The sequence below is a fragment of the Rana temporaria genome, chromosome 5, assembly GCF_905171775.1.
Source record: "Rana temporaria chromosome 5, aRanTem1.1, whole genome shotgun sequence".
Taxonomy (NCBI): domain Eukaryota; kingdom Metazoa; phylum Chordata; class Amphibia; order Anura; family Ranidae; genus Rana; species Rana temporaria.
The window spans coordinates 173,420,164-173,446,434 of record NC_053493.1 but is presented as its reverse complement, the minus strand read 5'-3'; the positions used below and the strand labels follow the sequence as shown (position 1 = coordinate 173,446,434).

The window sequence follows — 26,271 nt, the reverse complement described above, 5'->3', positions numbered from 1 at the left end:
AAAAAAAATGCACTAAGATTTGGATGCTGTGATGTTAAGATGCTAAGTACCAGGGCATGGTGAGTTTTGATTTTTGCACTCTATCTGTAATGCTGTATCGCTGTGCCATACCCTGTGTCAAGCATATATCACCTTACATACTATCTGCCATTCAATACCTGTTGTTTAACCCTTTCACTGTCAAGTCCATACACCGTACAAACCTCCTTTCTCCCTCTCCTATAAGCTTATGGATCTCTTCAATGACCATAAGCTTATATCAGAATTGTTCAGCAGACTCTGCTGAACAATTCTATAACTCTGATCAATGGATTACAACCCGCTGATTAGTTATTAACCCCTAATGACTGCCCCCCCCCCCATCTATGCCGCCACTTCCCTGTCCCCAGCCTCCCCACCTCCTGCAGCTCCCTTCCACCTAAAACTACCCCCCACTCTCTTCTCCTATCTCCTTTAACCCCCTTCTCCCCCCCAGTACTGACCCCCCCCAAAAAGATTTGATCCCCTACAGCCACCATCATAAGCCGGCATCCCTCCACTGCCACTCCTGCTGGATTCAGTTGCTGCTGGGGCTTGGAGGGGTCCAGATATGTCCCCCCATCATTTAGATAGCTCCGCCATACCAGCCCCCGCACCCCTGATCAATCCCTGCTCTGGTAGCATCTCTCCTTCCACAGCCTGCAGCTTCTGCTCCGGTAAATTGACAGGCTAGGGATTGCAGCGAGGGGAACATGTGTTTACCACCCCCCTCAGTGTAGCACCCTGGGCTCATGCAGCGATCACTATGATCGCTCCTATATGCCCTCTGACATCTGATAATAGTAACCGCAAAAGTAACCGGAAGACAATAGAGAATATACATTTTCGAATGTAACAAGTGGTTGGGTTTAGGGTGCAATGTTCTGCTCCCCGAGCCCAACCTTTTTGAAGCCAATTAGAGCCTCAAGCTCTAATCATGTCAAATCTAAAAACTCGTACAAAGATCTGAGGCCCTGCAAGTGGGGTGGCACCCCTAATGGATTGGCTGCTCCTGGTAAGGCTCCTTTCACATGGAGCAGACTCTGTCAAGCAGATCTCCTTGCTCAGCGGGGGATCTGTCTGCTGATCCCCGCTGAGCAGGCGGATGACAGGTCTGTGTCTGCTCCACTGATGCAGAGCGGACACAGCCCACTGTTCTCTATGGGGCGGTCAGATGCCATCTGATCCGATCCGCTAGATGGATGGGGAATGGAATCCCCATCCATCTGTTTTTAGCAGACTGGATCGAATACAGGCGGGTGTAAACCGATACATGTCCATTTACATCAGTCTCTCTATAGAAAACAATGGGTGGCCAACCTGAAACACGGACAGGCAGACCGGATCGGTGTGCTTGTGTGAAAGGGGCCTAAATCCTTGTTCACACAGGGCATACACAGCACAGGGATGCACATGTGTTCCATGCATCTTTGTGCAGGCAGTCCCATTGATGTCATTTGGGATGTAGCAACTGCACAAACAGCCGTTGCTTCCAATTTTGCAAACATGTAGGTCCGCATGCATTTCCCTGAGCTCACACTGTCTGCGTTCGGGGTCATGTAGCCACATGGATGTCAGATTGGGAACAACAGCTATGCCTGTGTAGCCGTTGCATCCCAATTGACATAAATGGGACTGCCTGTACGGGAATGCACGGAACACCTGTGCGGGTAAACATGGCCCCACATGGGCATACACTTTAGTATGCCACATGTGAACGATGCTTTAGTACTAATTTAGTAGGAATTTGGTATGTTATGTTGTGTTTATATGCAGTATTAATGATTGTAGTGCATTTTTTGTGAAAATAGCGATATAATAAACATTTGTGCAATTAAAGCACAGGTCGTGTGCTTTTAGAACATGTCTAGCTGGATGAGCCTTTTGAAATTCTGAAAGCTGTAAGTGAAAAATAAAAATCTACCGATTTTTTTTTTTGAGAATTTTTTGAGTATGTTCGATTTTCACCATTTTGCAAAAAGGCACAATTTAAAATTTACAAATATTTTGTTATTTATTAACTCCATACAGGTTAAGCTTTTATATTTAGTGAGGATATTGCAGGAATTTTGTAAAAATTGCTGTATTTTTATCTGCTAATAATGGTTTAAGTGTATTTTTTCGGAATATATTGGTTTGATAAACATTTGCGCACATATCAATAAGTAGCACCTTTTTTTTTTATTCTAGAGGTTGTATGCTTTCAGAAAATATATGGTTGTGGGGGACCTTTTTACAAATTGTGAAAGCTGTAAGGGAAAAATTAAAACCTTCCGATTTTTTGCGAAATATGGATATTTACAATTTTGCATCTGTTAAATTTTCACCATTTCACAAAAAGGCGCAAGTTATAAATATTTGTTATTTATTAACTCAATACATGTTGTACATTTAGTAGGAATTTCGTAAAAAAAAATGCTGCGTTTTTTATCTGCCAATAATGATTTTAGTGTATTTTTTGCAAATATATTGGTTTGATAAACATTTGCACAAATACTGTGAGGTCTAAAAAAAATCAGTAGCACCTTTTTTTTTATTATTCTACTGATCATGTGCTTTCAGAAAATATGTGGTTTGCGGGGTCTTTCACAAATTCTAAAAGCTATAAGAGAAAAAAAAAAGCACAGGGCCTGGCAGGATAACATGCCAGCTCGCTCAGCTACATTGTGCTCTAACTCGCAGGCATCACCGGGAAGTAAACACTTAAAGGGGCATTTAACCCTGTAGGATTTGGCTGCCAAATGACCAGAGCACTTTTTGCGTTTCGGCACTGCATCACTTTAACTAACAATTGTGCGGTTGTGCGACGTGGCCTCTGCGGTTTTTAGTTTTTGTGCTGTAAACAAAAATAGAGCGAAAATTGCAATAAGCGTTTATTGATTGGATTATTGCGCGCTCCGGCGTATAGCGCGCACCCCAAAAGTGGACCCGACATTCCTGTAAAAAAAACATTTTATAAAATTTTACTACTTACAGTTTTGGTGTCTTGCGCGGCGTACATCGGCGGCCTCGTCGGGTCCGGCGTCCGTCTGCGGCATTGGGTGTCCTCTTCATCGGGTCCGGCGTCCGTCTGCGGCTTCGGGTGTCCTCTTCGACGGGTTCGGCGTCCTTAGGCTGCGGTGTCCTCCACGCTGCCGCTCGATCCCCGCTTTCCCGCGCCGAGTTTGAACACTGTGCTGGCATATACCGAGCGAAGTATAGTCGGGCAGGCTCAGCTAGTCTTGTGCTCACGTCCTGGACGTCCAGGAGGTGAGCGCGAGAGTGGCCGAGCCTGCCCGACTATACACGAGTGTACTGCGAGTGTCGTGACTGCAACATTATGGCGGGCACTGTTGACGCTATTTTGGGACCATTGTCATTTATACAGCGAACAGTGCTATACAAATGAACTGATTACTGTGTAAATGACACTGGCAGGGACGAGGTTAACCACTAGGGGGCAAGGAAGGGGTTAAGTGTGTCCTAGGGAGTGATTCTAACTGTGTGGGGGCTGGGCTACCTGTGATAACACTGATCACTGCTCCCGATGACAGGGAGCAGAAGATCAGTGTCCTGTCACAAGACAGAACAGGGAGATTCCTTATTTACACAGGCATCCGCCTGTTCTGCAGCTCTGTGACACGATCGCGGGACATCGGTGGAAATCGAGTCTGTGGGTCCCGCGGGCACAGTCACGAAGCTCCCGGCAGGGGCGTGTGCGCGCGATTATACAGCCTCAAATTTAAAGGGACGTACATGTATGCCCTTTTGCCTGCCCATGTCATTTTGCCGACGTAAAAGTGTGTGCGGCAGTCGGCAAGTGGTTAAAAGGCTGTTCGGCCTCAAAGCCAACACTGCATTCAAGTCCAATGAAGAAATGCCTGACAGGAGACCGTATCGGATAAAACAGATTTAATTTTAAAGTAGAACTAAGCCCAGGTTCACACTGGGCTGCGGGAATGAAGCTGTGTGAGTTCAGCTGAACTCGCATGATTTCACTCCCGCTTGACAGTCCTGATTTTGGCCGTGATTACAGAGACATCTGTGCAGAAACAATGTCAATGTAAATTGCGGGCCAAAATCGAAAAAAGTAGTACAGAAACTACTTTTTGAAATCGGTGCAGAGCCGCAGATGCGTTGTTGCACCGAATGAACCATGGCTAAAGGAAACTTTTTTTTTTGGATAGAGTATGAGAGAGTTAAACTCTTGTCAGGTTTATTTTTACTATCCTTATTCCCTTAGCCAAAATAAGAGAAAATTATTTTAAAGTGAGAGTATCCCTGGTTGTCACCTTATTGACCAGAACTAGTGACTAGGCACAGTCAGCATACAGACCTGTCAGTGGTTCTAAGCCCTCTCTGCTCTATTCAGAACTAAAAAAAAGTTTTGCCTTTTTAGTCTTACTTTTAACTCTAATGCCTAGTACACACAATGGGTTTTCCCAACGGTCAAAAGACCGCCAGGAAAACCGAGAAACGGCTTGGTCCCATTTCCCCTGTACACACGGACGGTTTTCCCGACAGGAAAACTTCCAGGAGAGCTTTGTTTGGGAAAACCGGCCGTGTGTATGCTCCCTCGCAGTGTTTCCCATAGGAAAACTGTGGGGAAAAAACTGAATGCTATAAAAAATAGAAGCGTTATTAGTTTATTTTTATCATTTGACAAAAGTAAAGGAACAAAAGAGAAATCCAAATCAAAACAATTAGCTAGATTCACAAAGACCGCCCTAACTTTGCGGCGGCGTAGTGTATCGTGTTTACACTACGCCGCCGTAAGTTAGCGAGGCAAGTACATGATTCACAAAGTAGTTGCCTGCTAAGTTACGGTGGCGTAGCGTAAATCGGGCAGGCGTAAGGGCGGCTAATTCAAATTCGGCTGATGGGGACGTGTTTTATCTTAATGGGGGTTGACCTGACGTGATTGACGTATTTTACGAACGGCGCATGTGCCGTCCGTGTACATATCCCAGTGTGCATTGCGGCAAAGTACGCCGTACGGTCCTATTGGTTTCGACGTGGACGTAAATGACGTAAATCCTGTCCGTGACGGCAGGGAACCTAATCCCAACCCCGGGTCGCCCCTTCTCTCCTCCCCCCCCTCTCTTTTTCCCCTTCTCGGTCCTCATCCCTTTTCCTCATTCTATGGTTATTTATCTTTCTCTACCCCCCTCCCCCTTGGCCTCTGGTTGCTCTATCCCCATTGCTCCCATGCTAGCGCTTTCTTTCTCTTTCTGGTTAATGACAGGTGAGACCTGGACGGGGCAATTGAACCTTAGACAATCACGAGTTAGTAGCGCAATCTGTTCGATGTCTTTTGTAGCACAGGCCAGCGTAGGGGGAGGAGGTTATCAGCGTAGCCTTGTGATATAGGGCCGATATTGTCTCAGGTTATGCTTTGTACACTGGAGAATATCTGGTCCGTTCAGGGATAAGAATGCACGTGATTCTTACACCACCCCTTCTGGTGGACAGTACCGTATTGTATTGTAATTGTAATTTTTTTGTTTGTATGTATGTATGTATGTCTTGTATGTTTTGTAAGAAAATAAATAAAAATTTATATTTGAAAAAAAAAATGACGTAAATCCCTATTCACGGACGACTTGCGCAAACGTTAAATTTTCAAATTTTGACGCGGGAACGACGGCCATACTTAACATTAGTATTCCAGCTATTTGATGGAATAACTTTAGGCCTGAAAGTGTGTTACGTAAACGGTGTATCTTTACTGCGTCGGGCAAGCGTACGTTCGTGAATCGGCGTATCTATTCATTTACATTTTCTAGGCCGACCACAATGGAAGCACCACCTAGCCGTCAGCCTAAAAAGTACACTTTAGGATACAACGTTGTAAGACACTTACGCCGCTCGTATCTGAGCCCAATTTAAGCGTATCTGGTTACCAGAATACGCTTAAATTAGCGTCTGCGCAGATTCAGTCTTAGGCTGGCGTATCTACTGATACGCCAGCCTAAGTCTTTCTGAATCTGGCTAAATATGTTAAAGTGGTTGTAAATGCACAAGTTTGTTTTACCTTCATGCATGAAGGTAAAAAAAACTGTGTGCAGCAGTCCCCCCAACCCCACCTAATACTTACATGAGCCCCCTCTCGATCCACCAATGTCCGAAAGAGCCTTGGCTCTCCGGGAACTCACACTCTTGATTGGCTTTTGTCAGCAGTGGGAGCCATTGACTCCTGCTGCTGTCAGTCACAACCAGTGAGCCAATGCTGTGGGGAAACCCCGAATGAGGGAGGGGCCAGAGGTGACAGCAAGGGACCCAAGAAGAGGAGGATCCAGGCTGTTCTGTACAAAACCATTATACAGAGCAGGCAAGTATAACATGTTATTCAAAAACAATCAAACAAGACTTGAATATCACTTTAAGTTTAGCTGTGTGTAACAAAGGATATACAAAAGAACAGGACCCTTTTTTTTTTTTTTAGATGAGTGTACTGAGGTTCGTACTGCCTTTTACATACTTGCGTGTAACACAGTCATTAAAGCAAATGGCCATGTAAGCCCCTCCCACTGTTGATGCAATCTGGACACACACACACACATCCTATAACAGTTTCTACATTAGAAAAAGGCATTGACTGTAGTATGTGATTTGGTGAACTTTTGACTTTTAGAGTTGTGATGATGGCAAAGTCTAGGATTCGGGTAAAGCATGCACATCGACTACATAAAGTGTTTTCTGCATTTATTTACAGGGCTCCATCAAAACATACAAAATAATGGGTTCATGACCCATGTCTTACCTCTTTTAGTTATTATTTTTTTTGTTTTTTAGCACATGGCAGTTTTCCTAGCTTAAGATATTTGTTTTTGATGTACTAGGTTTAAAATGCGTGCCTTTTCTTATTGTATCCAAAGCTATGAACTCTGACAACTTGTATTTTTTAACATACAGAATTTGTAAAACAAAAATAGTGTGCTACCACATAAATATCCAAAAAAAGGGAGTAAAAATGTGTTGATAAGTGAAAAAAACTTAAATGAGAGAATATCTAGAAAAAATAGATCCAATGTCTTAAACAAGCAATAAGGGATCCAAAAAAAATGGTCAGAGTAGCTTCACAATTCCCTGTATCCACAATTAAAACAGAATGACAACTTGTCTGCAGGTAAGATTTTCTGTTCATCAAAGAAAATAAGGCAATCGCTGTCGCTTACCAAATCTGTTGGATCTCAGGGTAATAGAGATCAAAAAGGCACGTCAGAACACCATCAGCCTGATAGGGATCAGCATCTGAGATTTCCAATGAAGGTGCAAATGTCCCGTCTGCTATGCAAAACTCCTTTTTCAATGGATTTCACACATCAAATTGATATCCATACCGGTATTGTTAATAAGGGCAGAAAGAGAAAGGCTTAATGGTACAGTTTGTTTGAAAGATTTATTGCTCCAAATCAGAACATAACATCAAGCAAAAAACAAAGTTCCAAACAAAAATTCAAAAGGCACAACCACAGCACATAGCCTGACTGGCTCAAGTGTAATAGCATCTAGGATAGTGACTCCACCCAATGCATTTCCCCACATAGGAGATCATATGATCTCCTTTCCCTGAAGAATCCCTATGTGGGGAAATGCATTGGGTGGAGTCACTATCATAGATGCTATTACACTTGAGCCAGTCAGGCTATGTGCTGTGGTTGTGCCTTTTGAATCTTTGAATTTTTGTTTGGAACTTTGTTTTTTGCTTGATGTTATGTTCTGATTTGGAGCAATAAATCTTTTGAACAAACTGCACAATGAAGCCTTTCTCTTTCTGCCCCTATTAACAATACCGGTATGGTGAGCAAGTTTGGATATCCATTTGATGTGTAAAATTCATTGAAACAGGAGTTTTTTGCTGATCCCTATCTGGCTGATGATGTTCTGACATGCCTTCTTGATCTCTATTATCTGAGATCCAACATATTTGGTAAGCGACATTGATTGCCTTATTTTCTTTGATGAACAGAAAATCTTACCTGCAGACAAGTTGTCATTCTGTTTTAATTGTGGATACCGGAATTGTGAAGATACTCCGACCATTTTTTGGATCCCTAATTGCTTGTTTATGACATTGTATCTATTTTTCTAGATATTCTCTCATTTAAGGTTTTTTCACTTAACACATTTTCACTGCCCTTTTTTGGATATTTATGTGGTAGTGCACTATTTTTGTTTTACACTTTTATAGACTGAATATTTAAGGTTTTTTAGTTGCTGCACCACTTCACACACACACACACACACACACACACACACATATATATATATATATATATATATATATATATATATATATATATATATATATATATATATATATTGTATACCATCGTGATCATTATTAATTTGCAACACATTTGTTCACTTGTTCATTCATTTATTTTGTTTTATAGGGTTTAGCACAGATTTTTTTCCTTTTACACCAACATACATAATTTGCCAGCCTAGAATATGGTTTGAGATTTTAGTAAAATTTGTACGAATTATGCTTGCTCTAGGGAATAGATAGTATGTACGTGCAGGACTGGACACAATAGAAATGAAAAATGGTCAGGGTCCCCCTAGTAGCTTTTGTTCCTGTATATCACAGTTCAGCTAGTGTATTTCAGCTAGTGTATTTCCAATCATCATCCATTTTAGTTTATTTTTTTCTGATACCAAGTGTAGAAACAACTTACCATTACTACAACTATTTATTTTCCCCTCTTAAAGGATATTCTATCTATGATCACATTGTGGCAGGCAAACATTTTAAAATTAGTGCATCAAAAACAAATATCTAAAGCTAGGAAAGCTGCTATGTGTTAAAAAAAAAAAAAAACTAAAAGACGTAAGACAACAGGTCATGAACTCATTTGTTTTTGTTTTTCTTCCAAAAAGTGAGCTTTAGAGCCGGTTCACACTGGGGCGACTTGGGATCCGACTTGAAGTCGCCTCAAGTCGTCTCAAGTCGTGCTGTCGAGAAAAACAATGCAAGTGAATGGGAGCGGTGTTAATACACACGACTCGAGTCGCTCCGACTTCAAAAGAAGTTCCTGTACTACTTCAATCCGACTTGTAGGTGATTTGTACCCATTGATTTCAATGGAAGTCGCCTCCAAGTCTGATCCAAGTCTGATCACTGTCTTAACTGAAGCGACTTTCCAGGAAGATAACATACATTTCTCAGGCAAACCTCTCCCTCCCCCTCCCTCCCCTAGAGCTGATTGTTGTTTGATTGGCCACTGGAAAGTCTCCTGTCCTGGAGACGACTTCAAGTCGTGTTGTAAATCGCCCCAGATCGCCCTGTGGTTCATGCTCAAGTCGTGTCGGAGTCGCCTCTGAAAGTCGTGCTGGAAGTCGTGTCACCCTAGTGTGAACCAACTCTTACCTTCTATGTTGGATCAATCAATTTATCACACACACAACTGTCATTCCCATAAAGGATTGATCTGATAAATTGCAATCTATATATTCACTGGTTCCCTTGTGTCAAGTTTTTTGCTTTTTGCTCTGGTGTCACAGGCAGCAAGGCTCTGACGTGTCAGGAGAAGACTTGTGTGTTGGGATAGGATCAGAGTAGGGCCAAAACAACGAATCGATTAATCGACAACGGATCGATTATGAAATGAATGGATTACCATTTTCATAATTGATTAATCAGCCAGTAACATAATGGGGTGAAAAAATAAAAAAATAGTCCTTTATAGTACAAAAAGAGCAAATCGCTACTGTAAATATTACTTTCACTGTCCCACAGTAAAAAATGAACCCCTTACAGTAGCAATTATTTGCTGTTTTTGTACTAATGTTATTTTGGCAAGGACTTTTTTTTTTTTTTTTTTTAAAGCAAAACTGTACTATTTTTTAGGTTTTTTGGGTTCAATATACTTTAAAGGAGAAGTTACAGAAAAGCATGTAATGCATTTTTGTGGCAATTTGTGTTTTTTAATTTGCCCAAATTTTTTTTCCCCTAAGGTTATTAACTGATTAATCGATTAATCAAGATAATAATTGGCCAACTAATCTATTATGAAAATAATTGTTAGTTGCAGCCCTAGATCAGAGTGACTTTCCGGCAATTGAAGGAATAGATGGTGCAATTGCTCAAATATTAGTGCAATGCAGAATTAGATTCCATTTTGGTGTGTTAAATTAGTTTAACCTACAGCATTTGATTATACAGAGGTTTATATGGTTTAAATGCTGGATGGCCAACCAAACATCTAAGATAACCCTCAAGATCAGTATTTTGTGACACCTTGGATGAAATAATCAATGGGTAGGAAGAGCACTCATCTCCCCAGTCTTGCAAACCCAGAACCCTCTATGCAAAATATATTTTTCTGTGCATATGTGGTCCTTTCATTCTTGTAAGGCCACACCTCTAAAACAGTGACCTTCTGTCATGTGTTTTTTTTCAAGCTGGCAGCTTTGACCTTTAAAGATTGACCTTGTTTTACACAAGGATAGGGACTGTTTTAAGCCTTTTGTCAACCACCTTACTCCAAGTGTCACTAAAGTCAACAAGTCTATTTGCAACAGATAAGAGGTTAGAGGCCCTCTTTAAGGCATCTTCTTTAGTAGGAGCTGCTCTGCAGCCGGTGGTTAGAGCTTGCTAAGACCTTACGATCTGTATGAAGTGTATGCTCTCTTCCATAGAATCACACACAGAGGATCTTGCCATTTGACAGCTCTAGGAAGATTTTCTCTAAAACTTGAGTTTCCCATTAGAAACCTTGGTGGATTCCTTATGGCAGCTTACAAGGGTGGGCACTATGTCTGTCTGCATGAGAAAGATCCTTTGGCACAAGTATTTGGTTAGCGGAAGTGGAACTTCTCTGAAAAAGACTTCTGGCATGTAGATGTTAACGTGTTATTGGATTCCAGTTTTGGTGGAAGTTTCTAATGACAGCAATGTAGTGGGGTTTCCCTTGTTCTGTTTGGGTTTTGGGCATGTTTGCTTTATTTCTGCATTGCCCACCTCTCATGTTTAGTGCTTTGGGCATTTCAAGTAGTCATGTATAATGAACCTTATTGTGTTATACAATTAAGAAATTAGGATTTTTGATTTATATATAAAATCCTTTTCTTGTAGCACTGTACATTCCCTCCCCTCTCTTCTGTTCTTCATGCTTGCTACAAAACTGAGGCTTAGCTGAGCTGGGAAGGATTATGTCTGGGTGGGGATTCCTGCCTTGTATTGACCAATGTTCATTCAGCTGAAGTAGTCATGAATTTGTAGTTGTCTGTATCCTATGATGTACTGCAGGAAAATAATTTTACAGGTAAACAAAAAATCCAAATTAAATTTTTATTTTAAACGTTTTTCAGACATACCTATGGGAAATGACAAGTGGCGTTGAAGACCTTCCACCTGGTATAGCAAATAAGGAGCACATTATTTTTGGGAACATGCAGGACATTTATGAGTTTCATAACAAGTGAGTACAAATAATCAAAAATGATTAACATGTAATGTATTTTGAGTTGTTATTGCAGTGTTTCATTTGTTAACCAATTGAGCTCAAGGCCTTTTCGAAACCCCAAACATTGGATCATTTTTTAAAGCAGAGGCCCTAGAGAATTGGTGGGTTTTTGCAATTTTTTTTGTTATGCAGTATTAGTATTTATTTTTTAATGCAAAAAAAACACAATACAAAACTTAATTTTTTGTAAAATATAAATGTTATGCCACGTAAATAGATACTAAACATGTCACTCTTTAAAATTGTGCATGCACATGCAACAGTGTCGGCATGAACCAGTTTGCTACATAAGGGGGAAAAAATCCTTCCTTATCCCCTGAGAGGCAATCAGATTTTCCCCGGATCAACTTTACCTATAAATGTTAGTACCCAGTTATATTATGTACATTTAGCAAAATATCCAGACCTTTCTTAAAGCAATCTGCTGAGCTGGCCAAAACCACCTCTGGAGGGAGTCACAGCTCTTACCTTGAATAAATCTTTGCGTATTTGGAGATAAAATATCTTTTCTTCTAGACATAAATGGTGTCCCCCTGTCTTTTGCATTGACCATAAAGTGAATAACTCAACGCCAAGTTCACTATATGGACCCCTTGTATATCTGTACATGTACATGTTGATCATATCCCCCCTTAGTCTCCTTTTCAAGAGAGAATAAATTCAGTTCCTCTAGTTTTTCCTCATAGCTGAGTTCCTCCATGCCTCTTATCAGTTTGGTTGCCCTTCTCTGCACTTTCTCCAGTTCCCTGGTGCCCAAAACTGAACTGCATATTCCAGATGAGGTCTTACTAATGATTTGAACAGGGGCGACATTATATCTCTCTCTGGAGTCCATGCCTTTTTTAATACAAGAAAGGACTTTGCTCGCTTTGGAGACCACAGCTTGGCATTGCATGTTATTATTGAGCTTATGATCTACCAAAACCCCCAGATCTTTCTCCACTACCAATTCCCTCGGTTGTATTCCCCCTAGTATTTATGTTGCATGCATATTCTTAGCCCCTGAGTGCATAACTTTACATTTATCAACATTAAACCTCATCTGCCGGTGCTACTCCATATGCTTAAAAATGCACTTGACTCAGACTCCTTGCCCAGATCTATGTATGAAGCTGTAGTGGTAGTAATACTGAAACCTGGGAAGGAACCTAACAAACCCGATTCATACAGACCTATCTCACTGTTAAATACGGACTTGAAACTCCTCACTAAAGTAATTGCCATGCGACTCTCGGTGGTGGTGATTGCACTGGTGCATTCGGACCAGTCGGGTTTCATACCAAACAGATCTACGGCAAATAATTTGCGACAACTTTTTTCTTAATATGCAGATCCCCTTTAATAATTAGGGAAATAGAGCTATACTCTCGTTAGACGCCGCTAAGGCTTTTGATAGCGTGGAGTGGGAGTATTTGTGAAAAGTGTTGGAGAAGTTTAATTTGGGTGAGGGTATAATTTCTTGGATTAAACTACTGTATAAAGCACCAAAAGCGTGCATCCAGATAAATAATACTCTTTCACCCTCCTATGACCTACATAGGGGAACATAAGGATTGCCCCCTGTCCCCTTTGCTTTTTGTTCTGGCCATAGAGCCCCTGAGGGGGGATCCAGATATACAAGGTTTTAGGCGGGGAGAACTAGAAGATAAATTGGCACTATATGCAGATAATGCACTGTTGTTTCTGGGTGACACATCTGCATCCCTGACCCACCTTATGGAATTGTTTCACACCTTCAGAACTTTTTCCGGTTTTAAAATTAACTGGGATTAGTCCACTCTTCTTCCACTGGACCCGCTTCTGGGACTTTGCCACAGATTGCTGACCAGATTAAAGTTGTGGATAAATTTAAGTATTTAGGTATTATGGACCATCCTAACTTGGATCAATACATTAAGTTGAATGTGGAACCTGTTCTTAAAAAATTTCAGGAAAAAACAACTAGTTAAATCAAGTTGCCACTTGTTGGGCGCTGCAACTTGATCAAAATGATCTGGAATCCTCAGTTACTCTATTTGCTCCACAATGCTCCCATTTGGATCCCTGCCCATGTGTTTAAGAGATGTAATACCATATACTGTGCACTAATATGGAGGAAGGTCCCAATAATTAAACTGGAAACTTTACAGGAGATGAAGGACTTGGGAGGTCTAGCAGTACCGAACCCATTTTATTATTTCATAGCGGCACAGCTACAACACCTGGCAGGATGGTTATGTCCAAAGCCCTCGGACCCCACTAGAAACATGGTGTGGACCCAGGTAACTGTGGATAACCTGGTGGAATGTATAGAGGCGGGGGAACTGGGTGCCATGGACCAGTACCCCACTTTTATACTTATAGATAAGATATGGAACAAAACCAAACAGCATCTGCAATACATGGGATATACTAGCTGGTCACATATATGGAAGAATAGTAACTACCCAGAACTCAACAAATTACAAAATTTCTCCCATTGGGAGAGACAGGGAGTAAAGTATATCTCACAACTATATTGTGGAGGTGTACTCAGGGATTTCCAGTCCCTGCCTGCGGAATTTGATTTGCCCAACACGTGTTTTTTTCAATACTTTAAACTGTGACACGCTATCTCGGCGCAGGCCATAACCTCCACATGGGAGCTTACCAGACCGGTAGTACTTACAAAGTTAACTATGGCACCCTCCAAGAAAGGACAAATCTCATCCTTGTATAGCTCTCTTCTTGGTCATGTCTCTAAGGCGATGACCTTGAGATGTAGAGCTGGCTGGGGGGACGATATAGGACATATTTCTGATGAGGAGTGGAACGCAATATTGGGCAATGTTCTTAAGGTATCGCTGTCATCAACTCAGAAGCTCACTCAGCTTTTCATTATTCATCGTACATATCGTACACCTGAAAAGTTGCATAAATGGCGCAGAAGAGACAACCCACTCTGTCCCCGCTGTCTAGTGGACAACGGGACACTTGTGCATATGCTGTGGAGGTTGTCTGAAGCTGCAGCGCTTTTGGGCTGTGGTGGTAGCCACTATCAATAGCATATGGAAGCTTCAGATACCTATTGATCCTAAACTGTGTTTGTTGGGGTGGTTAGATGAAGAACTGTACAGGCCACACACTTCTATTGCTATTCTTAGGGTCCTGTTTCTGGCCAGTAAACTTATTGCCAGGAAATGGTTGTCCGTGGCGGCCCCCACACACAGAGTGGATTACATCAGTAAATGATTCTCTCGTTGGGGAACAACTTGCGTATAAGCATCGGGGTAGTTCGGGGAAGTTTGAGAATATATGGGATCCCTGGTTGGGTATCCCAGGTTTGGCACCACTGCGGCTTGTGCAAAACAGGATTCTTGGAGACAGAGCTGTAGTGGCTACTGTGTTGGCTTAGATGGCTGTGGTTAATCAGCATAACACTGCCTGGGTATACCACTGTATAACTGCTTTCTGACATAATGGATACACCAAATGCAGTGCTGAAGAGTATAACCGTGTCGTATTGATTTTTCTGTGTTCTTGACGATATGTGAAATCTGTTTTGCACTATATTTTGTAACGCATTAAAAAAAAAAAAAATTGTACAAATTTTTTATGCTCGTTTTTCAATAAGAAACATTATCTGATTAAAAAAACAACCTCATCTGCCACATAGTCGCCCAGTTCAGGCGCAAAAAGGTGACTCGAGTATAAGCCAAAGGGGGGCATTTTCAGCACAAAAAAATGTGCTGAAAAACTCGGCTTATACTCTAGTATAGTATATACGGTACTTGGTAAAGACTTTGTTCCATTTTAAAATATAGGCACCACATTTGCCCTGTGCCAATCCAGTGGTACTATTCCTGTCATTAATGAGTCCCTAAACATTAGATACAATGGCTTTGAAATTACAGAGCTCAATTCTTTTAGGATCCATGGGTGGATGCCATCAGGTCCAGGTGCTTTATCCACCCTTATTCTGTCTAAATATTTCTGGACCATATCGCTTTTGAGCCATTGTGGATCATTTGGGGCTGTGTCACAACCACCCCCATTTTGGACATGAACTTCCCTATGCTCCGTTGTATACACATAGCTGAGGAAAATATTTAATAAGTTTGCCTTTTCTTTGTCCCCAGTCACCCACTCTAGATTATTTTGTAAAGGGCCTACATGCTCACACCTGACCTTTTTACTATTAATATATTTGAATAATTTTTGGGGGTTTGTCCTACTATCTTTTGCAATCTGTCGTTCGTTTTGAATTTTTTTGCATCCTTGATTTGCTTTTTACATATTCTGTTAAATTCTTTGTAACATTTAAACAACACTAGTGTTCCTTAATTTTTATATTTTTTAAAAGCTTTTTTTCTTCTTGTTTATAGCTTTTTTAACTTTGACCGTGAGCCACATAGGTTTTATTTTTAGCCTTTTAAACATATTGCCCGTGGGAATATACTTTGCAGTGAGGTCACAAACAGTCTTTGCCAATATTCTCTCCCAGTCTAAGTCCTGGAGAGCAGCCCTCATCCTTGGAAAATTTGCTCTGTTGAAGTTAAGTGTTTTTATCTTTCCCGTATGTATTTCTTGCTTACAGCTAACATCAAATGAAATCATGTTATGATCGCTGCAGGTGTTATTTTATCTGAACATTAGTAATAAGCTCTGCATGGTTTGAGATTGCCAGGTCCAACAGAGCATCAATTGGGGCCTCAATAAACTGGACCATAAAATTGTCCTGTAATAGGTTTGTAAATGTTTGCCATTTAACTGTCCCAGCAGTGCCCTTACTCCAGTCAATTTCTGAGTAGTTAAAAAAAAAATATATTATCACTGTGATGCATTTGCCTATATGTCTCAGTTTAATTCTCCCTGCTTGCCATGTGTGATTCCGTCCTCGGCTAACAGGTTATTGAAGTGCTAATGTCCCCTCACTATTTCTAAAGGTTAATTGATCTATTGTGTTGTGTGAAGGAGATCTGTGTTTAAGTGGCTTGTGTTAATTATTCTGATTGCTCCATTGTGGTAATTATCTCTCTATATGCGGGGTCGAGCTGTCTAGTTAATGTATTCAGTACAACTAGTAATCAGCGTCATTGATGTCATTGTCTAAATAAAATGTGTTTTCAGCATCGGCTCCGTCGTGTCTGCCTAATCATCTGTATGGAAGCCCCAGTGTGAGGGGGCGGAGATTTGTCATTGTAACAGTTTTGGAAATTACATATAAGCTCTGTGTTATAACATTAAACTCTGTCTTGTTCTAGCAGTAAGCCTGGACTCATGTGTGGCTTAATGGGCGATCTCAGGAATATCCCTCCTAGTGGAATATTGGGTGATGTTCTTATGGAAGAAGGGAATATTTGACGGGGATATCATACCAATACCGTCACAATTGGTTGGCAGCAGAGGGATTTTCCCTTCTACTCTCCTTTACACCCAGATTCCAAGCAGACACTGGAAGAACTACTGGAAGTTCGTGGAAGGATTGCTAGCAACAAAACCAAGCGGGTCATCATAGCAGAATCAATGGAGCTAGACCAGGAGGACGGGATTGCAGCAACGCCAGCAGTACAAGAGATGGAGACACCAGTGATTCAGGAGGAGGAATCGCCAGCCAACAAGCTAATGAGAGAGAAGCTAGCTTGGTTTGGTCCGAACCCAACGACAGATGTGGTGCTGAAAGTGATGGACCTGTTAGTAAACACAGAGCTACAGTTAAAACTGGCAGCAGTCCGACAAGCAGCCGCACATTCTCCAAACAGTGAGTACAGCACAGCAGACGCAAGGAAGATTCCGTTTAGCGCTTTTAAAGCTTTTGATGAAAAGGACTGTGAAATTGATAACTACCTGGCAGATTTTGAGAGACAATGTAACCTGCACCGAATAGCTAGAAGAGAGTGGGTTGCAATATTGTCAGGCAAACTGTCAGGCAAAGCTTCTGATGCTTTCCGGACCGTGCCAGATCAGGATATCCATAGCTACGCCCGGGTTAAAGAAGCGCTCCTGGCTCGTTATGCAGTAACCCCAGAGTCCCACAGACAGAAGTTCAGGGACTCACGCAAAACCATGGAAGACTCTTACGCGGAATGGGCATGCCAGTTATCCCTGTCGGCCTCTAACTGGGTTAACAGCAGCCAGGCCACCACCACAGAGGACATTTTGCAACTAATGCTCCTGGAGCAATTTTACAATCGCATCCAGACGGATGTCAAAGATTGGGTGAGAGATCGCAGGCCCATGACTCTACCAGAGGCCGCGAAGTTGGCGGATGAATATGCGGATACTCGCAAGACAAACCAGGTCACACCACGGGTACAACCTCCACGACCAACGGCGCCCTCACACCCTCCAGCCGCTAGATACCAACCTCCTAACAGACCGATGACATCTAGCCCTCGCTATCCACGCCAGGAGGACAACGAACAACGCTGCTTCCGGTGCAAACAGCTGGGTCACTTCAAGCAGAATTGCCCCATGAATGACAACACCAGGTCAAATTGGTCTCAACCTGGGTACCGCCCACCAGCAGCAGCCCATTGTGTAGACTCGGCTTGGGATCTCCAGGAGCTGGGTCAGGAAGAACCATTGGACACCCTTTACGAAGTCCTCACGGTACAATCTGTTATTACGGACAACAGGGAACACCATTGTCAGCTAGTCATGGGCGACAGCCATGAGACGGAGGGGCCCTGGAGGGAGCTGGGCAGAAAGAGGCACCGCCGGCTACCCCCCAAGAAGAAGAGGTCCTGGAAGCCGTATAACAAGCTGACCTGGGAGGATAAGAAGCGACTGGAGGAGAGGGAGTCGCAGCGGGCGTCCCAGATGCGGGCCGAGATGTTCACCAAGGGCCCACCGGTGGCCCCTTACACCACCACCCAGTTCCTGATGATGAAGGACCACGTGGAGAGCCTGCAGGACATGAGCAAGCAGGATTTGATCCGTGAGTACATAGAGCTGGAGGAGTGCATAAGCCGCATGGAGGAGGAGAACAACCACCTGAGGTCACAGCAGGCTGACCCCCCCAGGCTCCATGAACTGGAGATGGAGAAGCTCAAAGAGGAGAACTGGCGGCTGCGGAGGGAGCAGAGGGTGGCTGACCCTATGGGGCCCTGATTCCCCCCCCCGGACTCTGAGCACCGGTGCTACAGCATTTCAACAAATATAACTTTTTCTTTTTTATGAATCACCTGTGATTGTCACTTTAGAGCCATAACCTGCCCCTCCCATAGCGGGACACCTAGATGGCGGCGCACAGACCCATTCACCGTCTTCACACTGACTTCTGGTGACTCTGCAGATCACACAAAGACTTGGGGACTGAACGGCGTGTGATCTGACGACCCGGTGGCATACCTGAGTCTGAAGCAGTTGCCAAGGGAGGTCAGTCACGCCAAACGGAGTTAACCTCGGACTAAAAGCTCTGAACCCGTCAACCCTACTGGACCAGGGAAGGTCCAACCGGGTTTGCCGGAGCAGGGAGAAAAAGGGGGGCCTTTGTGATGCATTTGCCTATATGTCTCAGTTTAATTCTCCCTGCTTGCCATGTGTGATTCCGTCCTCGGCTAACAGGTTATTGAAGTGCTAATGTCCCCTCACTATTTCTAAAGGTTAATTGATCTATTGTGTTGTGTGAAGGAGATCTGTGTTTAGGTGGCTTGTGTTAATTATTCTGATTGCTCCATTGTGGTAATTATCTCTCTATATGCGGGGTCGAGCTGTCTAGTTAATGTATTCAGTACAACTAGTAATCAGCGTCATTGTCTAAATAAAATGTGTTTTCAGCATCGGCTCCGTCGTGTCTGCCTAATCATCTGTATGGAAGCCCCAGTGTGAGGGGGCGGAGATTTGTCATTGTAACAGTTTTGGAAATTACATATAAGCTCTGTGTTATAACATTAAACTCTGTCTTGTTCTAGCAGTAAGCCTGGACTCATGTGTGGCTTAATGGGCGATCTCAGGAATATCCCTCCTAGTGGAATATTGGGTGATGTTCTTATGGAAGAAGGGAATATTTGACGGGGATATCATACCAATACCGTCACAATCACCATCCCAGCCCTTGCAGCCTTTTCCATCTGTGCAAGGAGCTGCTAAGTCTCCACCTTCTTGTTAACATTGGGTGGTCTATAACAAACTCCAATGATTAACTTTGAACTACGCACATCTATATGCAGTTCCACCCATAATGATTCAGACTCATCACACTCTCCATCAGCTAAGTCCTCTTTCACGCTTGCTTTGAGATCACTTCTCACATAGAGACAGACCCTGTCACCTTTCCTTTTTACTCTGTCTCTCTGAAAGAGTGCATAGCCAGGAACATTAATAGCACAGTCATGTGAGGATTGAAGCCAAGTTTCAGCAATATTGATTACATCATAGCTCTCCTGATGCACCAGAGCTTCTACAGTTCTACAGATGTGTCTGCTGCAAAAGGTGGCTACTTTGAAGAACCTAGAATATGAAATATATTTTCAGTTGTTTCACACTTTTTTGTTATGTATAATTCCACATGTGTTAATTCATAGTTTTGATGCCTTCAGTGTGAATCTACAATTTTCATAGTCATGAAAATGACTGTATATATATTGGTCTGTACTGTATATATATATTTTTCTTTATTTCTTATTTTTTTTGTAAAGGCCCCCCCCCCCCCGCTTCTCAATTTGCAGCAGCCCCCCCGCTTCTCAATTTCAGGCGGCAGCACCCCCCCCCCCCGGTTCTCTGCTCCAGGGGGCCCATGCCTTAAGCTGTGTAAGGGGTAGAGTTGCCACCTTTTCTTCAAGCCAAACCCGAACACTTTAGCGGCACAGGGCACATTTTTTTCGTAGTATACACAATAGAATTATAAAAGACCTGGGGCACCTTTGGGTGCCTCAAGGAGAGTGGTAATGCAGCGCGCTGCGGCAAACAGTGGGTGTAGCCAAACTGCTCTTGCTGACATCATGGCTCCCCCTCGTGATGCCAAACCTGCCCCCAGACAGCGGCCCGCATCTCCCGAATGGCAACAGATTTTTGTGTGACTACCTCAGTTACTTGGGGAGCCACAGCCCAGTCTAAATAATGTGTCCGGGTCTCAGGCAGACTGAAACCCGGACACAAGATCCCAAACCCGAACTGTCCGGGTGATTCCTGGACAGGTGGCAACCCTAGTAAGGGGCCCCAAAATTCCTGATGGCGGCCCTGCGCATACCTCCCAACACGCATGGATTCTGCTGGACTTTCCCGCACAGACAGCTTCTTCCCGCAGTCCCGCGAAAGGGTTAATTTTCCCGCACTGCAAGAGGAGGAGGAGGCAGCACGGAAGCAGGAGGAATCGGAGTGGTGTGTGGAGGACTGTGGCTGCTAAAGGGAAGAAAGCCGACAGCCGGGTTAATGATGACAGTCTGTGGCCCGGCTGTCGGCACAGGTGAGAGGCACTCCCCCCTGCTCAACAACTGCAAAACCCCCCCAGGAGGAACCAGAGTGGTGTGTGGATGTCTGCTTAAGGGAAGAGAGCCGACACATTCCGTGCACAGGTGAGAGGCACCCCCCCCGCTCAACAACTTTAATGCGCCCCCCCTCAACAAATTCAATAATTCGCCCCCCGCTCAACAACTTTAATCCTTTAATGCGCCCCCCCCGCTCAACAACTATGATCCCCCCCCTCGCTCAACATCTTCGACCCCCTCCCCAATTCTCGGCTCCAGGGGGCCCCTTCAACACTCAAGCCCAGGGGCCCCCACCACCCTAAGTCCTGCCCTGCCTACGGACCACCTGTTCAGAGAGCAGAGGACCCTTTTCAAGGTTGTCCTTTCTGCCCAGTGTTGCAACTTGCTCCTCCAGATCTCTAATGTGAGCTTCCAGAAGGACAACCCGCTCACATCTGTCACAACAGTTTTCAATCCTGGAGCTGTGGCACAAATTTTGCATACATGTGGCACACTATGCACTGAGAAAAACCTTTAATCCTGCTAGCACTCATTTCCCAGTTACAATATAATTACTTGTAGGAAGTTTAAGATGTTACTCACAGTTTAGAAGACTCCTGTCTCAACTCCTGTTTTCAACTCCCGTTTTTTAACTCTCCACTTTAGTTTAAAGTTCTACTTAAGTTCAGAAAATCCACATGCAATCCACCATCAGCAAGGAGCCAGCTCCTAGGGGAGTTTGTATAAACACTTATATACTCACATGTGAACAATTAACCACCCCCCTTAATTAACAGGAAGGAAAAACAAGCTGCTTAAAAAGTGTCAGAAAAAGGAGGGGGAAAACGTTTTTTAAAAACTGATAGCAAACATATCAAAGGAGGCACAACCCTCCAACAAACACTTGCTAGCAGAAGCAGTCAAAGGCACAACTCCTGTTTTTTAACTCTCCACTTTAGTTCAAAGTTCCACTAGGAGCTTCCACAAAGTTGAGAAAATTCACATGCAAGACACCATCAGCAGGGAGCCAGCTGGTCATTTAATTGGGTCCCTGTTGCTGGTTTCAGTGTAGAGGAGGGACAGTAAACAATGGATGCCCCAAAGTAAAGTCTTGTACACATGGTACAACAATCAGAAGGAGATTGTCGTTTGACAGGCTGTTGTCTGAAATTATTACCGTTATTATGCTCCTTTTAGACAATTGTTTTCCAACTTTCTGCCAACAAATGTTGTATGACAGGCTAGTAAACGTTTGGTGACCGACTGTTCCACATCTGATTTTCGAATGGTCATTACAAACACGCATGCGCAGAATTAGGGAACAACTGGGAAGAGTTCTGGTCTTGTAAACTACTGTTCGTAGTCTAGAATTAACATTTGTGACCTGGCAATTGATGAAATGTCAATATGCTCATCTTCTTTAACCACTTGCCTATTGTGCACATACACCTTCTTCCTGCCCAGACGAAATTTTAGCTTCCAGCACTGTGTCACTTTAACTGACAATTGTGCGGTCATGAGACGTGGCTCCCAAACAAAATTGACGTCCTTTTTTTCCCACAAATAGAGCTTTCTTTTGGTGGTATTTGATCACCTGTGCGGTTTTTATTTTTTTGGGCTATAAACAATAAAAAAAAAGCGTAAATTTTGAAAAAAAAAACACTTTTTTACTTTTTGCTATAATAAATTTCCCATTTAAAAAAAAGAAATCTCAGTTTAGGTCGATATGTATTCTTCTACATATTTTTGGTAAAAAAAAAAATGCAATAAACGTATAGTGACTGGTCTGCACAAAAGTTATTGCCTACAAAATAGGGGACATAATTATGATTTATTTTTTATTTATTTTTTTACTAGGAATGGCGGGACTGCGACATTATAGCGGACACATCGGACACTTTTGACACATTTTTGGGACCATTCACATTTATACAGTGAACAGTGCTATAAATATGCATTGATTACTGTATAAATGTGACTGGCAGGCAAGGAGTTAACCACTAGGGGGCAGGAAAGGGGTTAAATGTGTAGCCTAGTGAGTTTTCTAACTGTGGGGGGTGACTGGGGGAGGTGACCTATCTGTGTCCCTATGTACAAGGGACACAGCATCGGTCTCCTCTCCCTGACAGGACGTGGATCTCTGTGTTTACACACAGAGATCCACGGTCCTGCTCAGTTACTGGGCAATCGCGGGTGCCCGGCGGCCGCGATGGCCGCCGGGCACCCGCGATTGCCCAGTAACTGAGCAGGTTCCCAGTAACGCGACAGGTGCACGCACGCCACCCCTTAGCGGCTTTAAATGACAGGACGTCATACGATGTCTTGTCTGAATAACTGAGCTACTTTTCCGCCGTCATTTGACGGCGGCTGGTAACAGAGCGGTTAATGGGATAGTAATGAATCCGCTTTGCATGTAGTTATGCCAAACTTATTTTATAAGGCATTTCTTTTGTACGATCTGAAAATTGCGAATCAATGTTCACCAAACTTCTACTAACATGAAATTGGCAGAAGGGACCCAAAGGTTGGTGCTTGAGAAATTAACTTTGTCTTTATACACTTATAGTACATCACTATAAGTGTTTGTCAAACGACAATTTGCGTACCATTCGTATGCAAGACAAGATCCTGCCACCCACCCTTTTGCCAAAAATCAGAAGCTTGGTTGTCCAACAATCGTACTGTGTGTATGAGACTTTAGTCTATGGCTGATGTCTCCGCCAAGGCACTGCAGCTGTTGTCACTGCTATGTCCTCTCCCCTGAAGCCAACCACTGGGAAAATCATATGACTGGACCAGAGCTCCCTTAGATTAGGTAAGTCCATGCATCTTCTTTCTGCAGGGTAGTTGGTATAGGGGCTTAGAGTGTGGTGGGAGTAGGTTCAAGCTTAGTTGGCTTTTGACCGGACTAATACTTTATGTAGTGCAGAGTCACAAGTAGATCAAAATAAGAAGAATTTAAAACAGGGGTGTCAAACTCAATTTCATTGTGATTCGCATCAGCATTATGATTGCCCTCAAAAGGGCTGATTGTAAGATTAGATGTCCAGCGCATTCCCCTTCTGTTGCATTAGATGTCAAGAGCCACCCCACCATCAGAAGTTTAGTCCCCCACCCTCCCTTACATCACAGTGCACCCCCCTTACCTTATGCTGCAGCTGGGAAAAAGATGGATGCATTGCTTAAAAGCAGGAAGTACAGGGTCTGGAGGAGGGCCATAGGAGGGCTGAGGCTCTGCTGCAGCTGCAGGAGAGGTGCAAGGGCCACATGAACTTTTTCTTCTCCTAGCTGTCCTCGGTTTCTCCTTCCTCAGCTGCTACATTACTGCAACATGACAGCTGAAGATATGGGTGGGGAAACTGCTCCCAAAAAATCTTCTGTATATGTCTACTGTTCTGAGCCTATATTCAGAAGCCACTCTCCTGCACACAGCGACAGCGTGAAGCATTAAAGTTCCCAAAATAGTGTAAAAATTCTGGCACCTGCATAACTAAAAAACCTCATCTATCCATGTTCAATCATCAATGGCTGCATGAAACAGTATTCAGTGTCATTTTTCCAGGGGAAAATCTTGCAAATCTCTGACTGGAACACCTAAGTTTGTGGGGAACTACAAGCCCCAGAACTTTGAGCCTTCCAAGGTTGCAGAGTATGTTAAGCGATAGGAGGTGAAGCCTGTTGTACCCCAGAGCCTCATGTCACACAAGCTTTGTGGGATGGCAGGGTGTATTATTCCTGCCTGCACAACACCAGACTCTTTTTGTCGTGTTCACTAATTGCGATCACTGCGGTGTAACATATTAAGGGAAGCAGAACATGGCACAATGCACCTGGCAATACGCCCCATTAAATTCAGTGTTGTAGAGCAGTCCACTTTGTGTAAGGCAAAGACTCGCGGGTATTTTGCCATTTCCTGCTCATTGCTCTTAGTCTTCCTCCTCTTCATGCTACTGGCCCTCTGGATGTAGCTGTCTGATGATCTCTGTTCCAGTGCATGACCAGCAGTATGAATAGAAAACAGACTTCTCTTTTAATGGCTGTGTGAGTTGTTTTGAGGGGACAGCAACTTTACACTGTTATACAAGATGTACACCCACTACTTTACAGTGTACTTTCATCAGTGTTGTCACATGAAAAGATATAATAAATTATTTACAAAAATGTGAGGGGTGTACTCACTTCTGTGAGATACTGTAAGTGTACGTGTATAGTATAATATGTAAGCATGCGGAAAATTTGTATTTCTCCATTTGGGTCAAGATTTGGTTGTGTTTTTTTTCTTTTAATCATATACACACAGTATTTATTGGCATTTAACACTCACTTTTTTACCCTAAATATAGAGGGTAAACTGCGCCTGCGTGTTATACGCAGGGGGTTGTGGAAAGTCGTTTTCCTGAAACTTCTGTCTTAAAGTTAGGATGTGTGTTATATGCATGTGCGTGTTATACGCAGATAAATACGGTATATATATTTTTTTTATTTTTGATTTACAACAAAACAAAACACATACCAAACAGAACAGTACCAAAAAAAACTTTACTGGAGGGTTTTGCTGCTCCCAAGTCTGATCACTGTCAGTAACCCTCCACCCTGTCAGCACTGTCACTCTTTGAATGACAATTGCATGGTCATACAACACTGTACCCAAATTACATTTTATCAGTTTTTTTCCCCACAAATAAAGCTTTCTTTTGGGTGATATTTGATCACCTCTGTTTTTTTGTTTTTTGTTAAAAAATAAATAAAAAAAAAGACTGAAAATTATGAAAACAAATACAAAACCGTTTTATATTGTGTTATACAATTTTGCAAACAGGTATTTTTTCTCCTTCATTGATGTATGTGATGGGCATGGACAGGTGGCAATAGTGGGCACTGGTGACACTGATGAGACATTAATTGGCACCACTGGTGGGCACTGATTGGTGGTACTGATATGCACTGTGGGCACTGGCAGGCACATATGAGGTGGCTGTGCCTCTTCCTGTTCGGGACCGATGTCCCTTACTCAGAAACTAGTAATCTTCTGTTTACATCATGTGATCAGCTGTCATTGGCTGACAGCTGATCACATGGTAAGGGGTTGGTATTGGCCCCTTACTCCGATCTGTGATCACCCAAGTCTCAATGACTTGGCGATCACAGAGGGTGCTCGCGTGGGAGCGTGCAAAGGGGAGGATGTCTGTTGACGACCTCCCGGCAATGTAGGTCCGTGCTGTAGCCGTCATTTGGCTATAGCGCGGATGGGAAGCGGTTAACAATGCTACAGTCATTTTGTTGAATGATTCTGCCTCATTTTGTGCCTGACAGAAAATAAGCTGGTGCCTCTTACATCATTTTTTCCATCACACCGTGTAGGGTTCCTACATTTTTTTCATCTTTTCCTTTACTTGCGTCTCCCAAACTGACAGTTTGGGCAAGACTCTTGA

At 43.0% G+C, this 26,271-nt stretch overlaps 1 protein-coding gene across 6 annotated transcripts in view; it reads left to right on the top strand.

Annotated features, from left to right (window-relative positions):
- The window catches only part of TRIO (trio Rho guanine nucleotide exchange factor), a 1,129,982-nt gene that overhangs the window by 553,118 nt on the left and 550,593 nt on the right, over positions 1 to 26,271 (top strand). For all 6 annotated transcript variants that reach the window (XM_040353401.1, XM_040353397.1, XM_040353396.1 and 3 more), the window contains one exon: positions 11,317 to 11,426. In XM_040353401.1, the coding sequence (XP_040209335.1) occupies positions 11,317 to 11,426 (110 nt within the window). The remainder of the gene's footprint in view (positions 1 to 11,316; positions 11,427 to 26,271) is intronic.